Source organism: Heptranchias perlo, chromosome 11 (assembly GCF_035084215.1).
Source record: "Heptranchias perlo isolate sHepPer1 chromosome 11, sHepPer1.hap1, whole genome shotgun sequence".
Taxonomy (NCBI): Eukaryota; Metazoa; Chordata; class Chondrichthyes; order Hexanchiformes; family Hexanchidae; genus Heptranchias; species Heptranchias perlo.
In genome coordinates this window covers 8,565,515-8,585,883 of record NC_090335.1, presented here as the reverse complement: position 1 = coordinate 8,585,883, position 20,369 = coordinate 8,565,515, and the positions used below count along the sequence as shown (strand labels likewise).

The following is a 20,369-nucleotide window of genomic DNA, read 5'->3' as shown; positions in this document are numbered from 1 at the left end:
AGTCCCAAAAAGAACTTTCATTTATATAATACATGGTATCAGTGTGTTAACCTCCGGCTGGGCTCCTTTTGAGCACCTTGCAGAATTAATGCCCAGTTAATATTTCATATTAGGAGCGTTCTTGAGACACATTTATTGATCAGTGCTGCAGAGATGCCCTGATAAGGAAGATGCTGATTTAATTATGAGTTTGTTGATGTTATTGCGATGCACCACTTCCTTTACAATCGATAAGCTGAAAATGTGTTTGTTTTAGACATTTGAGTTGCTGGGCTCAGCAAGTTCCTCTATCCCAAAGGGAGTTACTGGCATAAAAGAAACAAATGGACAGACTTCACAGGCCGTAGCCACTGTTCAAATTGGTGACAAAGAAGTGGCCTTTCAGGTAATGGATTCTCTTGGTGATGATAGAACAGACTGAATATATATGGCATTGATCATTTCATTTCCAAAAAGTACTTTTAACCCTTTCACTGGCTCCTGGTGTTTGTAGAAGAACTTATTACAGCAGGCAATCATCAATTCTTCGATATTTTTTGAAGTTGGATTCTATTTAGTGTCCAGCTATTTTTAATAAAAGCAATTAGATTTTAGCTTTACTGAACAGCACTGCTTTTACATCTCATTTTCATAAAGAATGTACTGCAGGGAGGTAATGTTAATATACCAGAGGAAGATCTATCTTCGACCAAATAAATACAAGTTTGATTCCTTGTAGAGGCGTTCTGTCTGAATGTTTGTGTAGGTTTGTACTGGTGTAAAGGTCGGGTTTGTTAGCTGTCAGAACTAGTGTATGATACTATAACTTTTTATCTGAGTAAATTGGGTGTTACTGTTAATTAAATTGTTGTGCAAAGAGCAGTCCTGTCTGACTGCACTGCACCTTTGAAATTGGTCCGTTAGTTGATCGATGACATGAATGCAGCAAGGTGATATTGCAGCAGCACCATCCTTTAAGTCCTCCTTGGTTGGTTGGTTACACTGGGTAAATTCCCTGCACTCCCAGTAAGAAGTTGTGCTGGCAGGAAGTGTGGGTTGGAGAATCGGGCTACGGTGTTACAACATTGACTCCGGCCCACATTCCGTATGAGCACAGCTGCTGACTGGGAGTGCAGGGAATTTACCCTCATTTGTTGAGCAGCATTTAAAGTAATCTTAATTCAGTGAAATTTGCTTTGATACAAGTAAATAAGGAGAACTTCAGTTTTCTACTAGGTAACACAAGCCAGACCCATAACGTACATTGCCTAATCAGTTACTTGTAGTTTGAGTTAAAGCTTGCTCCATACTTGGCTAATATTGACAATTATTTTAGCTACTAAAGTCAGATGAAATAAATCAGTCCCTGAAGCTGGAGCTTATGTTCTGGTGAGAAAACATTTGAATGTACTGTACTAATGAACCCTCTGAATTGGATCTGGCACCGGCTGTAAATCAAAAACAATGGCCCAGAAATTGCTCACCCACAGACGCCGTCCCTGAGTGGCGTCCTGTCTGTCCGCCGGGGAATCGATTGTGCAAGTTCACCAATGCGCAGTAAAACCCCGAAATCGCGAACTTGCCTCCCATTGCTTCGCCAGCGGTTTTACAGTTCCGAATTAAAGGGACATGGTACGCTAAAATCATAGAAATCATTAAACATTCATAAAGTTACCCATCTGCCCAGCTGGAACGAAAATACATAACGTCACCAAAAGGTATGCTGGAAAATAGCAGCCCTACACTACTTTTAAAAGTGCGGTGACTGTTTATGACTGCGAAACAACAAAAAATTAAATTTTAAAAATGTGGAATGTCAGATTACTCTTATTTTAATATTTTTTGATCATTATAAAAACAATTTTAAAAACTAAAAGTTTTTTTTTACTTTCAACTTCGAAGTTTCATTAAATTAAATCATTTGCTTGGCTTTTCATAAGATATATTAAATTTTTATTTAAACTAACATGCAGAAGTTTATTTTAAATGAATGATCTCTACTTGCCTGCTTGTGGGCATGATTTCGCTTCTTGACAGATTCTGTGGGCGTGACTTCCATTCCCACAGTCTCTATCGATAGGAAGAAAGCTTCGCTGAAATCACAGCACTGAACTTAAAAAAAAAAAAAAATTGAAAAGGGAGCAAGTGGACCTCGGCGACCACAAGGTAAGTATTTTCCTAGTCTTTGTCCGCAGGATGTGCCCAATTTTTGTTTCTTGAAATATCCTTCTATAATTAAGTAAAAATTACCTCTGCGAAAACTTCCTGTTTGTATAACTTGACTTTCTGATAGGTTTTTGTCACATTTGTTGTGTGAATTTTTTCCCATTATAAATTCTTATGTTCTCATTTCTAATGGATTTTGCTATGTAAATGTGTCACTCTACACAATCTGGCCACCGGGTTCCCACAATTCGCTCTGAATGCTTTCTGAAATTTTTTTCATCTTTTTTTCCCCTCAGTAACAGAAATTTCTATTGTCCAAAGTAAGAGTTAGACAAAAAAAAATCAAAAAATTAGATATGTCATAATATGGTTAAATGTATCCATTGCATGATCCTGTATGTCTTTTTAATACATTCATTAAAGTTTTTACCTGAAAGCCTCAGCTTTTTCCAAAGGCCTGGACTTGGATTTGATATTTTTGCGCAGATCTGTGGCGCTGTGAGCTGCATTTGATTTGTGCAGTCTGAACATGCAGCGTTCCTAAGTTCCCAGGATGCATCAATACGGTTCAGTCAGTTGTACTTATGAAATATTCTAACAGTTTTTGCCCAAAAAATTGTTAAATTTATTTGTAGGAAAGCTAGAGGACAAATTTCAAATTCTTGATTCAGGTAAAATTTATATTGAGTTTTCTTTTGTGTGAATGCAAGTGAGAAAATGAACAAACTACCGATTTCCATACTGTAGATTTTGTTTTGAGCTGTATAAACTTTGCAACAGCAGTATGCTCAGATAGCAAGTGCCTTCAGTGTAATTAAATTCATTTTTCATAAATGTTTGAAGCAAAATGCCTTTAATTATCTCACCTGATTATCACCTGTGTGATGTTGACAGTTAGAAAATGTGAACATTGTAATTAATAACAATTGACAGAGAAAAAGAGTCCTCCTTCATTTAGTTTGATTTTCAAGTAAAAAAATGAGTTGAATTTTGAAAGCTCGAATTTCTACTCGTATTTTGTTGAAAGTTCATAATTAGTAATTTGCTACCGCTGACAGAGATGCACACAGGCAGGCAGATACACTGAGTGAGTGAGTGTGAGAGAGAGACAGACAGACAAAGATGCATGTTTAAAGAGATCCATTAGAATGTCAGAAACCACTGCTGCTAGACATGGAATTCTTCCCTCTCCAACCAGTGCTGTTCAGCCCATGCCTTGCCCCTGGTTTCCATCAGTAAACCAAACCTTACATTTGCCCCCCTCCAATTCTGCCAAACCTCAGGTTCCTCTTCCACAGTGATGCCAGATCAAAGGACTTAACCCATGCTGTGAAACTCCAGCAGCCCTACTGCAATACTGTCAAACTCTAGGACTCTCAGTCCACTTCTGTCAAACTCCAGGACCATCCCTTAGTGCTACCAAAGCGGACACCTGTCTTCAAGTGCTGGTAAACCCCATTTCCCCCTCCCCAGCACAGCTAAAGACCAGATATCCATCTCCAGTTGGTGAATCTTGCACACCGTTTTTCTATGTATTCTCAGTTTAAAAACAGTAAGCGATAAAAATTACATACATAGATAAATACATCCAATAATGGACAGAGTTGTGAAATTCAATCCCTAAAGCACCAGTACAAATCCCAGAATAAAATAATAAAATTGAAATTTGACTAATTTAATGACTGTAAATCAGCAGCTCCTACGTTATTTCCTACATGGTAAAAAAACCTCTATTGTTATAAAGCAACAAATTCTCTGGCTCGCTGTGAGCAATGCCACGGGAGATCTACTAGAGTAAAAGCAATGTATCTATGACTTTAAAATGGGGATAGAATGATGCTTGCATGTATGATCCATTTATCCCCTGCTGTCCAACCCGACTTGGTCTTGTCTCCCTGTATGTAATGTCACAAGAAATCAACAAGTCTAAGGTTAAAATTTCAACTGGTGTTACATATTGAAAATAGTACTTGATTAGTCATTGGATTATTTGTTGCAAAGAAAATATTTTTTTTGTTAGTTTTGGATGGAGTACTCGACGTAGTTGAGTAAGGCAAAAGAATTCTACAGCAACAGGTTATCAGGCTGAACTTTGTATGAAATGGAGCCGTGCTTAAATCAGCTCCAGAGATCAGGTACACAATAGGTTTCATGTCCAGTAACATTTTCAGCTGGGAGAACCAAGTCAATCCTATATTTGTTATTCACTAGCCTCTTCAGACCTGGCAATGCGCACTCCAAGGTTGTTACTTCATGACACCTGTAACCGCTTTACAGCTTGGGGAGGTGTTGAGAGGCACGACATATTTGTGGGTTAGAGGAAGAGAGAAGATGAAGGTTTCTTCTCTACTTTTACCTCAGGCTTGAGCAGTCTAAGATTGATTTCTTAGTCATAGCCCATTGTTCCAATTCTACAGCTGTGGAGCCACCAATAATGTCTACATAACTGTCCCAATTATGAGCTGTAGTACTTCCGCTTTGTCTACTTTAACAGCCTCGTTAGCACATAGGGGCAAACATTTGACTTCTGTCTTACGGGAGCACATTTTGCGAAATTGTACAACCCAAGCCAATGAGTTTCCCCTTAGTTCCTTGGCATTCTTGTATCAATGACTGGGATAATATACAGCTATTTCTAAAGGCTGTATTTGAAAATGCCTCTTCGCAATTTCAAATTTCTTGGGCCCTGAAATGACGCTGTGGGATGCATGCTATTGTGTTTATGGCAACTTCCTCTCTCTGCTTTTTTAGCAGTGGTGACAATGAGGCAACAGCTCGACTAAAACAGCAGCGAGAAGTATTTCAATTAAACGTATAAGTGTTTGTACGGTGGAATCCCATGGTGTAATCTCAGGGCTTTTGTTTCGTAGATATTCACTTGATCTGCCACTGTGCAACCGTTACAATTGTATTCTTAAGATTTCGCAATGACCTAGGTCGATGCACTCTTTTAAAGAAATACCCGAGGTAATGATTGCGAAATCTGCACCCTTGCATCCTCTTGACAGCTCTTTGGGATCAGATAAAGACCCCTACTCTGTTCCGATCGTAAATCAAAAAGCTAACCGAGTCGATAGCGCAGGAATTTTATATATATATTACAGATAAATACACCATAGAGCTGCAAGTATTATGTCATAAAGTAATGAAATGACTTGTAAACGCACAGAAATGTAATATTAAATGGATGCTGTGTCAGATTATGGCAGAAAAAAGGTCTACCTCCATCTTCACTTTCAAGAATAATTTATTTAAAGAGCTGCTTTCAGTGTATGATTCCTTAAAGATTGAGCTAGAGTTTTCCGTTTTGTTGAAGGTAAAGAGGATCTGTTTTTAATCTGTGAATTTTACAGATTCCGGTTGGAACAAGACCGTTAAAGTTTCACACTGGGTCACCGAATTTCATGAGAACGTCCAGTCATGACAGGCTCCTGGCAGAGATGATGCAGTCACACATGGTAAAGGACATGTGCCTAATTGGTGGAAAGGTAATTTGCATTGTAAAGCTCCCACTGGCACCAGTTTTAGTTGTTCTTTACGATTAATTTAAAAACATCTATCAATTCTATCGTTCAGGGTTGCGGCAAAACAGTGATTGCTAAGGAATTTGCCGACCTGCTGGGTTACAGCATTGAACCCATTACACTATATCAGGTAAGCTTGTACATACGTTAAACCAAATGTTTGTTTTGATAATATTAGGCAACAAAAACAGGAGAGATATGAGTAAAAGATAAGACTTGGTAAACCAGAGTAACAGTAAATTTGAGAAAGGGCATTGGCCAAAATATCAGGAGCATTGAACGCTTACAATTTAGGTTAACATGGACAAAGAAGTGGGAGGTAGATGAGAGTCTGCTCTAAGTTATGCAGAGTTGAAACCAGAGGTGTAAAGATTGGAAGCCCTGCACCAGTACTTTGCAGTTCTCAACAAAAGAACCTTGTAATGGCTTCATTGAATTATAGAAATTTACTGCACAGAAGGAAGCCATTCGGCCCATCATGTCTGCCAGCCAAAAAAGAGCTTTCCAGCCTAATCCCACTTTCCAGCTCTTGGTCTGTAGCCTTGTAGTTACGGCACCTCAAGTGCACATCCAAGTGCCCGTTAAATGCGATGAGGGTTTCTGCCTCTACCACCCTTTCAAGCAGTGAGTTCCAGACCCCCACCACCCTCTGGGTGAAAAAATTTCTCCTCAATTCCCCTCTAATCCTTCTACCAATCATTTTAAATCGATGCCCCCTGGTTATTGACCTCTCTGCTAAGGGAAAGAGATCCTTCGTATCCACTCTATCTGGCCCCTCATAATTTTATACACCGCAATTAAATCTCCCCTCAGACTCCTCTGTTCCAAAGAGAACAACCCCAGCCTATCCAGTCTTTCCTCGTAGCTAAAATTCTTCAGAACTGGCAACATCCTTGTAAATCTCCACTGTACTCTCTAGTGCAATCACATTTTTCCTGTAATGTGGTGACCGGAACTGTGCATAGTACTCTAGCTGTGGCCTAACCAATATTTTATATAGTTCTAGCATAACCTACCTGCTCTTATATTCTATGCCTCAGTTAATAAAGGAAAGAATTCCATATGCCTTCTTAACCACCTTATCTACCTGTATGGCTGCCTTCAGGGATCTGTGGACATGCACTCCAAGGTCCCTCACTTCCTCTACACTTCTCAATACCCGACCATTTATTGTGTATTCCCTTATCTTGTTTGCCCTCCCCAAATGCATTACCTCACACTTCTCTGGATTGAATTCCATTTGCCACTTTACTGCCCATCTGACCAGTCCATTGATATCTTCCTGCAGTCTGCAGCTTTCCTCCTCACTATCAACCACACAGTCAATTTTTGTATCGTTTGCAAACTTCTTAATCATACCCCCTACATTTAAGTTCAAATCATTGATATAAACTACAAAAAGCAAGGGACCTAGTACTGAGCCCTGCAGAACCCCACTGGAAACAGCCTTCCAGTCACAAAAACACCCATCGACCATTACCCTTTGTTTCCTGCCACTGAGCCAATTTTGGTCCCAAATTGCCACTTTCCCTTGGATCCCATGGGCTTTTACTTTTCTGACCAGTCTGCCATATGGGAGCTTGTCAAAAGCCTTGTTAAAATCCATGTAGACTACATTGAATGTGCTGCCCTCATCGACCCTCCTTGTTACCTCCTAAAAAAATTAAATCAAATTATTCAGACACGACCTTCCCTTAACAAAACCATGCTGACTTTCCTTGATTAATCTGTGCCTTTCTAAATAATGATTAATACTGTCCCGCAGAATTTTTTCCAATAATTTGCCCACCACCAATGTTAGACTGACTGGCCTGTAATTACTCGGTCTCCTTTTTAAACAATGGTATTACGTTAATGGTCCTCCAGTCCTCCGACACCACACCTGTAGCCAGTGAGGCTTGGAAAATGATGGTCAGAGCCTCCGCTATTTCCTCCCTTGCTTCTCTTAACTGCCTGGAATACATTTCATCCGGGCCTGGTGATTTATCTACTTTCAAAGATGCTAATCCCCTTATTACTTCCTCTCTCACTATGTTTATCCCATCCAATATTTCGCACTCCCCCTCCTTAACTACAGTGTCTGCATTGTCTCCCTCTTTCATGAAGATAAAGGCAGAGTATTCATTGAGAACCATACCCACGTCTTCCGCCTCCACACACAGGTTACCTTTTTGGTCTCTAATAGGCCCTACTCTTTCCTTGCTCTTTATGTATTTATAAAACATCTTTGGATTTTCATTGATTTTACTTGCCAATATTTTTTTATGCCCCCTCTTTGCTTTCCTAATTTCCTTTTTAATTTCACCCCTGCACATACTATACTCCTCTAGGCTTTCTGTAGTATTGAGTTCTCGGTGTCTGACATAAGCTTCTCTTTTTTGCCTTATCTTACCCTGTATGCTCCTTGACACCCAGGGGGCTTTAGATTTGGGAGTCATGCCCTATTTCTTTGTGGGAGCATATTTACTCTGAACCCTCACTATCTCCTCCTTCAAATGCCTCCCACTATTCTGACACTGATATACCTTCGAGTAGTTGTTTCCAGTCCACTTTTGCCAAATCACATCTCAGCTGAGTAAAGTTGGCCCTTCCCCAATTGAGAACTTTTACTCCTGATCTATCTTTGTCCTTTTCCATTACTATGCTAAATCTAACTGAATTATGATCACTACCAGCAAAATGCTCTCCCACTGATACCCCTTCCACCTGCCCAGCTTCATTCCCTAAAAGTAAGTCCAGAACTGCCCCCTCTCTTGTTGGGCTTGTTACGTACTGGCTAAAAAAGTTCTCCTGAATGCAATTTAAGAATTCTGCGCCCTCTGTAGCTTTTACTGATACTATCCCAGTTAATATTAGGGTAATTGAAATCCTCTACTATCACTGCCCTACTGTTATTGCACTTCTCAGAAATTTGCCTACATATTTGCTCTTCTATCTCCCTCTGACTGTTTGAGGGTCTATAGTTCACTTCCAGCCGTGTGATTGCCTCATTTTTGTTTTTCAGTTCCACTCATATGGCCTCATTTGATGATCCTTCTAACGTATCATCCCTCCTCACAGCTGTAATTGTTTCTTTAACCAACATTGCCACCCCTCCCTCCTTTTTTATCCCCTACTCTAGCTCATCTGAAAAACCTGTAACCAGGAATGTTGAGCTGCCGTTCTTTAAACCATCAGTAGCTATGATCATGTGGCAACACCTGAGGCGAAAGCTGTAAGAGATTCGCTTAATGAAGATAAAAGAAAGACTTGCATTTATATAGCACCATTCACGACCTCAGGACATCCCAATGCGCTTTTACAGTCCATAAAGTACCAAATTAGGAAACACAGCAGCCAATTTGTGCACAGCAAGGCCCCACAAACAGCAATGTGATAATGACCAGATCATTTGTTTTAGTGATTAGTTGGTTGAGAGATAAACATTGGCCAGGGGAGAACTCACCCCGCTCTTCTTTGAATATTGCCCTGGGATCTTTTACGTTCACTTGAGAAGACAGAGGGGACCTTGGTTTAATGTCTCATCTGAACGACGGCACCTCTGACAGTGCAGCACTCCCTCAATACTACTGAAGTATCAGCCTAGATTATGCGCTCAAGCCTCTGGAGTGGGGCTTGAACTCACATCCGTCTGACTTGAGACAAGCGTGCTACACACTGAGTCACAGCTGAGACGTAGGTCACAAAAGTCAGGATTCATGATCGAAATAGGAAAAAGATAGGAAATGAAGTGAATGTCATTGTGCTGGGGCTAGACTGGTACAGCTAATGGAAAGACAGTTTATAGTTGCATGAGCAATTGTAATAAAGGAACATTTTTTTTTCAGTATTATGAAGGTAAGCAGAGGTAAGAGAAGAGGTGAGCATCCAAAAGGATGCTAACGGGGCTGAAGGTGAGGATGAACGTAAGATAGTTAGCCGATCACTTCCTCAAGGTCTTCACAGGGGATTAACACCAAATATGTGGAGCATCTTAGATAGAATATGTAGAGCTATATACACACCAAATATGTAGAGATGATGTTTCCACTTGTGGGAGAGACAAAAACTAGGGGTCATAAATATAAGATAGTCACCAATAAATCTAATAGGGAATTCAGGAGAAACTTCTTTATCCAAAGAATGGCGAGAATGTGGAACGAATAGCATAGATTTAAGGGGAAGCTAGATAAGTACATGAGGGAGAAAGAAAAAGAAGGATATGCTGATAGGGTTAGATGAAGAGGGGTGGGAAGAGGCTTGTGTGGAGCATAAACAATGGCATAGACCCATTGGGTCAAATGGCCTGCTTCTGAGCTGTACACTCTATATAAGTTTATAAGATATTAAGGGGAACAGATAGGGTGGATAGAGAGAAACTATTTCCGCTGGTTGGGGATTCTAGGAGTAGGGGGCACAGTCTAAAAATTAGAGCCAGACCTTTCAAGAGTGAGATTAGAAAACATTTCTACACACAAAGGGTGGTAGAAGTTTGGAACTCTCTTCCGCAAACGGCATTTGATGCTAGCTCAATTGCTAAATTTAAATGTGAGATAGATAGCTTTTTGGCAACCAAAGGTATTAAGGGATATGGGCCAAAGGCGGGTATATAGAGTTAGATCACAGATCAGCCATGATCTTATCAAATGGCAGAGCAGGCACGAGGGGCTGAATGGCCTACTCCTGTTCCTATCTTCCTATATGTTCCTAAGATGCTCCGTATATTTAGTGATAATCTAAAGTAAGATTAATGACTTCAATATTAACGTTAGACAGAGGTGCTAAAAGGGCTTAAAACAAAAAAAATCTCCAGGAATAAAAAGTATTTATCCAAAGGTACTGAGAGAAGGGAGGACATTTGTGAGGGGCTGATGAGGTAGTCAGTGTAAGCTGGAGAGCTACCACAGATTGGAAACAGGCTATCATGGTATCCACATTCAAAAAAGGTGATAAAACAGACATGTGTTAACTTGAGGTAAAATAATGAAATCAATTGCGCTTTCCTTTATGATAATCTAGTAAATAGCAACTGGCAGGAATACAGAAGGGGAAAGTCTTGCCTGTTAATTGCATCCATGTGATTTATATCAGTTAGTGTTAATTGTTTCAGGTGCTGCGTATCATTTGGGGACTCTCTTGTATCCATTTATATGAGAACCTATCCAGGTTGTGGAGTGGGTAATGGGGATCTCATCTCTAATGGATGAATAAAGGCTTGGAAGCAACTGAAGACCAGGCTCTGGTATTCTATCCTTCACCACCTGGCTATCCAATTTATTACACTGCCTAGTCAACCTCTGACATTTTGAGGAACTTGCATTCCAAATGTAATTAGACTCCAAAAATATTGAATGAAAGGCTGCTACTTAACCATAGCATGGTGAAGATTCAACATAAAACCTCGGAATGGTTAAGAAATGGGCTGGAGGGAAGAAACCAGCGGAATTTTGTTTGGGGAGAGTGATATTGGGTCGTGGGAAGAGGTGTATAATTCAGCTGTACACACCAGAAAATCTCTGGTTTGATTACCGATCTGTGCTGAGTTAGCTGTGGTGACATTAAGGGTACTACAATTGGCAACTGTGTCCAGGGTTAAGGAGGGGTCATTGAGGAGGCAGCATTCCCATTCCTGATTGCCATTCAGTCATCCCAGCTGCAAAATGTGTGCGGACATGTTGGGTGAGGACAAGATCAGGCACATCTGTGATACCACCTGAGGCCGAATGACTCACTGTCTAAGCTCGGATGTAAAGAAGAGCCATTTGAGTGAGTTACCGATGGGCACCAGCTGCCTGTGGAACTTTATTCCAGTAGCAGTCAATGCCCTCAGGAGAGGAGATGTGGAGAGAACAAAATATAGGTGAACAGGAAACGAGGAAAGAGTAAATAGGATAGCACTACGAAGTGCAGAACAACCATGGTTTGAGAAATTGAATCTTTCATAAAAACCAAAAGCAATTTAAGGGTTAATAGCAAACCTAACCAGACTAATTGTATTTATAGGATTTAGAAAGATATTGCGAATTGTATTTGTGGCTAGCTGAAATAATGGAGGGAATTTTAACCCCCAAGGACGGTTGGGTTGGAGTCGGGTGGGAAGGTTAAAATTGTAAAATTCTCAAACCCACCACCACTTCTGTTTTTAATGGAGGCGCGTTTGGCTGCATGCGAGTAACTTGCTTGCCGGAGGCGGGTCGCTCATTATCACATGCAGGTCAATGATTAGCACATGCTAATGAGGCGCATTTGAAGAGATTTCAACAGGGATTTCAATTTAACACCTCCGGCGCGGGTTTCCCGGGGCTTGGGAAACTCGCCAGTGAAACGGGCGTTTAAAGTTCTGATTGCCCAATGTGAATAAAAGTTCAGTGCTTACAGCTGCTATCTCAGTTCCCTTTGGCAAACGTTAATCAGAGAGTTCTTGTGATCATACATAGAAACATAGAAAATAGGAGCAGGAGTAGGCCATTCTGCCCTTCGAGCCTGCTCTGCCATTCAATATGATCATGGCTGATCCTCTATCTCAATACCATATTCCCGCTCTCTCCCCATACTCCTTGATGCCTTTTGTGTCTAGAAATCTATCTAGCTCCTTCTTAAATGTATTCAGTGACTTGGCCTCCACAGCCTTCTGTGGTAGAGAATTCCACAGGTTCACCACCCTCTGAGTGAAGAAATTTCTCCTCATCTCAGTCCTAAATGTCCTACCCCGTATCCTGAAACTGTGACCCCTCGTTCTGGACCCCCAGCCAGGGGAAACATCCTCCCTGCATCCAGTCTGTCTAGGCCTATCAGAGTTTTATATGTTTCAATGAGATAAACTCGAGTGAATACAGGTCAAGTCGACCCAATCTCTCCTCATACGACAGTCCTGCCATCCCAGGAATCAGTCTGGTGAACCTTTGCTGCACTCCCTCTATGGCAAGTATATCATTTCTTAGGTAAGGAGACCAAAACTGCACACAATACTCCAGGTGTAGTCTCACCGAGGCCCTCTATAACTGCAGTGAGACATCCTTGCTCCTATACTCAAATCCTCTTGCATTGAAGGCCAACATTCCATTTGCCTTCCTAACTCTTGCTGCACCTCCATGTTTGCTTTCAGTGACTGGTTTACAAGGACACTCTGCCTTTCTGTTTTTCCTTCCAAAGTGGATAACTTCACATTTATCCACATTTTACTACATCTGCCATGTATTTGCCCACTCACTCAACTTGTCTAAATCGCCTTGAAGCCTCTTTGCATCAAATACATATTGCATGAAATCAATTGCATGAAACAAATACACATGTTTCACAAGTATGGAGGCTTTCAAACAGACTACACGGGATGGAGGCGCCATGAATGTTTTCGATAGGACGTCGGAGGAGGAAGACAATCACCAACCACGGCAGCAATGTCGTGCTGTGGTGGGATCTGCAAGTGCACAAGAGAGAGGTGCAGAACGCAGACCTGGAGAACGGCAGGGAGGAGAGCAGAGTCGAGAACAGCAGAGGGGCTGAGGTCGCAGGAGGCACTACCCACGTGAGAAGGTCTACACCACGTGATACAGAATCATAGAAATTTACGGCCGGAAAGAGGTCATTCGGCCACTCGTGTCTGTGCTGGCTAAAAAAGAGCTATCCAGCCTAATCCCACTTTCCAGCTCTTAATTCCTTTGCCTTGTAGGTTACGACACTTCAAATGCATATCCAAGTACTTTATAAATGAGTTGAGGGTTTCTGCTTCTACCACCCTTTCAAGCAGTGAGTTCCAGACCCCCACCCCACTCTGGTGAAAAAAATTCTCCTCAGCTCCCCTCTAATCCTTTTACCAATTACTTTAAATCTATGCCCCCTGGATATTGATCTCTCTGCTTAAGGAAATAGGTCCTCCCTATCCATTCTACCTAGGCTCCTCATAATTTTATATACCTCAATTAAATCTCCCCTCAGCCTCCTCTGTTCCAAAGAAAACAACCCCAGCCTATCCAATCTTTCCTCATAGTTAAAATTCTCCAGTTCTGGCAACATTCTCGTAAATCTTGTCTGTACCCTCTCCAGTGCAATCATATCTTTCCTGTAATGTGGTGACCAGAACTGTACGCAGTACTCAAGCTATGGCCTAACTACTATTTTATACAGTTCCAGCATAACCTCCCTGCTGTTATATCCTATGCCTCGTCTAATAAAGGAAAGCATCCTGTATGCCTGCTTAACCACCTTATCTACCTGTCCTGCAACCTTCAGGGATCTGTGGACATGCACTCCAAGGTCCCTCACTTCCACTACATCTCTCAGTATCCTCCCATTTATTGTGTATTCCCTTGCTTTGTTTGCCCTCCCCAAATGCATTACCTCACATTTCTCCAGATTGAATTCCATTTGCCACTTTTCTGCCCACCTCACCAGTCTATTGATATCTTCCTGCAGTCTACAGCTTTCTTCCTCACTATCAACCACACAGTCAATTTTTGTATCATCTGCAAACTTCTTAATCATGCCTCCTACATTTAAATCTAAATCATTGATATATACCACAAAAAGCAAGGGACCAATTACTGAGCCTTGCGGAACCCCACTGGAAACAGCCTTGCAGTCACAAAAACACCCGTTGACCGTTACCCTTTGCTTCCTGCCACTGAGCCAATTTTGGATCCTACTTGCTACTTTCCCTTGGATCCTTTGGGCTTTTACTTTCCTGACCACTTTAACTCTTTGGCATCCAAAAAACTTTAACTCCAAAAAATTTTAACTCTTTAACATCTTCCCCTTCTCGGTCGCATCTGTTCTTACGATTCCACCTTCCACACCAATGCTTTCGATATGTCTTCCTTTCTCCTCAACCAAGGATTCCCCTCCACTGTAGTTGACAGGGCCCTCGACCGTGTCCATCCTATTTCCCGCATTTCTGCCCTCACTCCTTCCCTTCCCTCCCAGAACCATGATAGCGTCCCCCTTGTCCTCATCTTCCACCTCACCAGCCTCCACATTCAATGTATCATCCTCCGACATTTCTGCCACCTCCGGCGTGATCCCATTACCAAACCATCTTCCACTCTCCTCCCCTTTCAGCTTTCCGAGGACTGCTCCCTCCGCGACACCCTGGTCCTTTCTTCCCTCACTCCCAACACCCGCTCTCCTCCCCGCAAGCACAGGAGATACCTGTCCCTTTCACCTCCTCCCTTCCCACTGTCCAGGGCCACAAACACCCCTTCCAGGTGAAACAGGGGTTTACTTCTTTCTATTTTCTATACTGTATTCGCTGCTCACGATGCGGTCTCCTCTACATTGGGGAGACTAAATGCAGATTGGGTGATCGCTTTGCTGAACACCTCCGCTCAGTCCGCAAGCATGACCCTGACCTGCCGGTTACTTGTCGTTTTAATTCCCCGTCCCACTCCCACTCTGACCTCTCTGTCCTCGGCCTCTTACACTGTTCCAGTGAAGCTCAATGTAAGCTCGAGGAACAACACCTCATCTTTCATTTAGGTACTTTACAGCCTTCCGGACTCAACGCTGATTTCAGTAACTTCAGGTCATAACCGTTGCTCCCATTTTTTTGGAAAGCAAGTGCTGGTAATGGTCCTGCTGTTGCCATTTATAGCTACTCTCGACCAATCTTTTGTTTCTTAACCTGTCCCTTAACCTCCCTCCTTGCCTTGCACCATAATCCCTTTTGTCATTTAATCACTCTTGCCCTCTACCCTATCACAGACCTTCCGTTTTGTTCTTTCCTCCCCTCCCCCCCCTTTCCTTGGTTCTGTATTTGCTTAAAAACTTTAACTCTTTAACATCTTACAGTTCTGACGAAAGATCTTCGACCTGAAATGTTAACTCTTAATTTCCTGACCAGTCTGCCATCTGGTACCTGATCAAAAACCTTGCTAAAATCCATGTAGACTACATCAAAGGTGCTACCGTCCTTGTTACCACCTCAAAAAATTAAATCAAATTAGTCAGACACGACCTTCCCGTAACAAATCCAAGCTGACTGTCCTTGATTAATCTGTGCCTTTCTTAATTAAGATTAATACTGTCCCTCAGAATTGTTTCCAATAATTTGCCCACCACTGAGGTTAGGCTGACTGGCCTGCAATTACTCGGTCTATCCCTTTCTCCCTTTTTAAACAATGGCACAATGTTAGCAGTCCTCTACTCCTCCGGCACCACTTTTGTAGCCAGAGAGAATTGGAAAATGATGGTCAGAGCCTCCACTATTTCCTCCCTTGCTTTTAACAGCCTGGGATACATTTCATCTGGCTATCTGAAAAGCAGTGCTTCCGCAGGCTCTGATTGAGTCGGCAGCTGGTCGTAAACATCTGCAGCCTCCTTCAAGAAGAGCTGCTCCCATCTGGACCTGGTGGCCACACATTGCCCTTCCCTGTAAAAGTCACCATTGCCTCTCAATTCCTTTGCCTCTGGCTCCTTCCGACGTGCCACCAGAGATATCTCGAGGGTTTCTCAGTCTGCTGCACATAAATGTATGAGGCAGGTAACAGATGGGTTGTTTGCCAGCGCGTCCACTTATGTGAACTTTCCCCGTGACAACAGTACACAGAATGAGAGGGCAGTCGGTTTTGCCTCTCTGGCTGGCTTCCCACCGGTGCAGGGTGCAGTCAATTGCACACGCGTGGCAATCCGAGGACCACCACGTGAACCAGGGGTTTTTAATCAACCGCAAGGGATTTCACTCCAGCAATGCACAGCTGATGTGCAACTACAAGAAGAGATTCATGCAGGTGTGCGCCGGATTCCCTGGCAGCTATCATGATGCTTTTATACTGTGGCAGTCCAACATTCCAGATGTCTTCCTACCAGGAGACAGACTTAAGGACTGGCTCATTGGAGGCAAGGGATATCTCCTTCAAACTTGGCTCATGACACCTGTGAGGAACCCCACCAATGAGGTGCAAGTGGGCTACAACGAGAACCACATGACCACCAGTTGTATCATTGAGGAAGCCATCCGCATGTTGAAGATGTGCTTCAGGTGCCTGGATAGGTCTGGAGACGACCTTCAGTACTCGCCAGCGAGGGTGTCCAGAATCATAGTGGTGTGTTGCGTCCTGTACAACATTGAGCAGCAGAGAGGATTGGAGGTGGAGGACAGCGAAGGCGCTCGTCAATCATCTTCTGATGACGAGCACATTGAAGAAGAGGAGAAAAGGAGGAGGAGGACAATGAGCAATATGAAGATGGGGCACCCATCGCCAGACCAGCTGCGTACACTGCTGCCCGTGATGCCAGGGATGCCCTAAGAGCTCGAAGGTTCAGCTGGTAACTGACCATAAGGCCATAAGAGAGAGGAGCAGGAGTAGGCCATTCGGCCCCTCGAGCCCTGCTCCGCCATTTAATGAGATCATGGCTGATCTGATTTTTACCTCAACTCCACTTTCCCGCCTTTTCCCCATATCCTTTGACTCCCTTGCTGATCAAAAATTTGTCTAACTCAGCCTTGAATGTATTCAATGACTCAGCCTCCACAGCTTTTTGGGGTAAAGAATTCCAAAGATTCACGACCCTCTGGGAGAAGAAATTCCTCCTCATTTCCGTCTTAAACGGGCGACCATTTATTCTGAGACGATACCCCCTAGTTTTAGATTCCCCCCTGAGGGGTAACATCCTCTCAGCATCTACCCTATCGAGTCCCCTCAGAATCTTGTATGTTTCAATCAGATCTCCTCTCATTCTTCTAAACTCCAATGGGTTCAATCTTTCCTCATAAGACAACCCTTCCGTACCCGGAATCAACCTAGTGAACCTTCTGTGAACTGCCTCCAACACAAGTATGTCTCTCCTTAAATAAGGGGACCAGAACTGTACGCAGTTGCCCTTGCTCACAGACTGACACTGAAAAAAAAATGAAAACCATCGGCCTGCTCCCACCAACTCCTTTACTGCGTTGCACCAAACAGTCCTTCAACCAAGCATACACCCATTGCACATCGCCCAATGGGTCCCATCATGTATTTTGTTTTATTCGTTCATGGGATGTGGACGTCGCTGGCAAGGCCAGCACTTTATTGCCCATCCCTAATTGCCCTTGAGAAGGTGGTGGTGAGCCGCCTTCTTGAACTGCTGCAGCCCGTGTGGTGAAGGTTCTCCCACAGTGCTGTTAGGAAGGGAGTTCCAGGATTTTGACCCAGCGACGATGAAGGAACGGCGATATATTTCCAAGTCGGGATGTTGTGTGACTTGGAGGGGAACGTGCAGGTGGTGGTGTTCCCATGTGCCTGCTGCTCTTGTCCTTCTAGGTGGTAGAGGTCGAGGGTTTGGGAGGTGCTGTCGAAGAAGCCTTGGCGAGTTGCTGCAGTGCATCCTGTGGATGGTACACACTGCAGCCACAGTGCGCCGATAGTGAAGGGAGTGAATGTTTAGGGTGGTGGATGGGGTACCAATGAAGCCGGCTGCTTTGTCCTGGATGGTGTCGAGCTTCTTGAGTGTTGTTGGAGCTGCACTAATCCAGGCAAGTGGAGAGTATTCCATCACACTCCTGACCTGTGCCTTGTTCGAGACACACGACAACGCAAAATCGTCGAGCAGAAGTTGATAGCCAAGTTCCGCACCCATGAGGACGGCCTCAACCGGGATCTTGGGTTCATGTCACGCTACACGTAACCCCACCAGCAAAAAGGGGGAAAAAATGTATATGTTTTTTAAAATTCTCTCTCTCTCTCTCTGCCATTTTGAGTTTCTTTCTGCCTGCCTGTGTAAAAGACACAATGTATATCGAGTGTACTGGGACGTGCTGTTCTCCGTGACTGGCCTGTTTGAATAACAACGACACCTTTTGATTGGTGTGATGCTGTCCCAACATCGTATAAGATATGCGATTTGAGAACCTTTTCATTCATTTATCTGACGAAGGAGATAATCTCCGAAAGCTTGTGATTTTAAAATAAATTTGTTGGACTATAACCTGGTGTTGTAAGATTCCTTACATTTGTCCACCCCAGTCCATCACCGGCATCTCCACATTGTAGGAGCAACTGAAAGGGTGAGTTGGCATTCAGGACACAATAATGGGCAAGATGGGGGAGTGGTGCAAATCATTAAATTTTATGCACTGATATAAAAAAAGGAAACTTAACAACATAACATTTTTTCAAACACCCATGTGCATACCCTTGGCGAATTACAATAGCTTTCTCTTACACTTCTTACCGCTTCTACGTGGTGCATCCCCTGTGGCCTCAGCAGAGGTAGAGGCAGGCTACTCAGATCCCTGCCCTGACTGCTGAGATGCTCTCCACCTACGACCTCTGGGCTTTGGAGCCTGTGAGGGCCCCGCCAAAGACTGTTCCAACTGCACCTGTGCAGGGGCAAACTCAGTCATCAGGAGAGGAGGCAGCACGTCAGGTACTGGTTGGGGTGGGGGGGGGGGCTAGCAACTGGTGAAAAGTGTGAACGCTTTGGGTGGAGTCCCCACTTCCATTTCCCCTTTCGCCATCATCCCTCTCCTGGGCCAGCGCCACATCACTTCCCCCAACTAACTGTCTAACAGGACCCACCTAAGTGCGAGTATTTGCGGTGGTGCATGGATGTACGTCCTGTGACGAAGCACCCTCAAAAGGAATGAGGTTCTCTGAAGAATTGTCATCAGGCATGTCCACAGACTGTTGCTCAAAGCGTGAAGGCCCTGGAAGACAGAGGAAACGGATATGAATTAGTCCTGGAAAAATAACAATCTTGACAACCACCATACTCGGGCTTCTCATTGTTCAGTGGGGAGGTAAGGAAGTGCATAGAAAGTGAAGGATAGGTGCTGTTGAAACTTAAGCGGGTGCGAGGAGTGATATATTGGAGTAGGCTTGGCAAGACAGAGTGAGAAGAGGATTGTTGTACACCACAGGATGTAGGTGAATCAGCAACTGTGCTCTCTTTCCCTGACCTGGTTAGGTCATTAAACCGCTTCCTGCACTGCATGCAAGATCGGGGCACAATGCACCTGCTGCTCACTTCCTGAGCCACCTCCAACCACACCTTCTTGGTGAGAGCAACAGATTTCTTCCTCTCATTGCTGGGTAAAATTATCTCCCTCCTGTTCCTGACTGCACCCAGCAGTATGTCAAGGGAAGCATCGTTAAATCTGGGTGCTGGCCCTGCTTGACCTGAATCCATGTTGACTAACTCTCACCATCTCCCTCCAAAACCTCCGAGCTCCTCCAAATTCCATTTCTGCATTGGCCTTTCAAATAGTCGATTTGAGATCCTATCACGCGGGTGCGAATCACGCCCGCTGTCGCAGCTTGGAGATGCGAAACCCGGAAGGAAAAATGTAATTAGCCAATCAAGTTAAAATTGGACATTCCGACCCGCTAAGTGTTCTACCTGGTTTTGCCTACGCCCCTTACCCCCCTCTCCCCCCACCAAGGCTCGGAACCTGCCTTTCCGTTAATATTGGGGCCAATAAGTTTGAAGAAAGAATGCTGAAAATGTCAGGAATGACCACTTGTGATATTAGCGGACAAACGCTTTAAGTGTCCATATGTCATCCCTCGCTGCCATTGTGGTGGAAGTCTGGCCAATACTTAAGGTGGGGTTAATGCCTCTGGTAAAGTCGCAAACAGCGAATGTTATTACGTGCTAAGATTTGTCCGCCATCGGCAGCAGCAATTTCTGTGCTTCGATGTTTGAAACATTAAAGGGAAGGAGCAGCTGAAAAATTGCCTTTTGCTTGGAATAATGAGTGGCAATTTCTATTTTTGAATACTGCTTCACAAAATATATGTTGAAGAG

The 20,369-nt window shown here is 43.4% G+C and overlaps 1 protein-coding gene across 1 annotated transcript in view; it reads left to right on the top strand.

The window, feature by feature from the left end:
• vwa8 (von Willebrand factor A domain containing 8) overlaps positions 1 to 20,369 on the top strand; it is a 387,545-nt gene that overhangs the window by 94,466 nt on the left and 272,710 nt on the right. Inside the window, exons 10-12 of the mRNA XM_067992504.1 lie at positions 257 to 385; positions 5,499 to 5,633; positions 5,722 to 5,799. Of these exons, the coding sequence (XP_067848605.1) occupies positions 257 to 385; positions 5,499 to 5,633; positions 5,722 to 5,799 (342 nt within the window). The remainder of the gene's footprint in view (positions 1 to 256; positions 386 to 5,498; positions 5,634 to 5,721; positions 5,800 to 20,369) is intronic.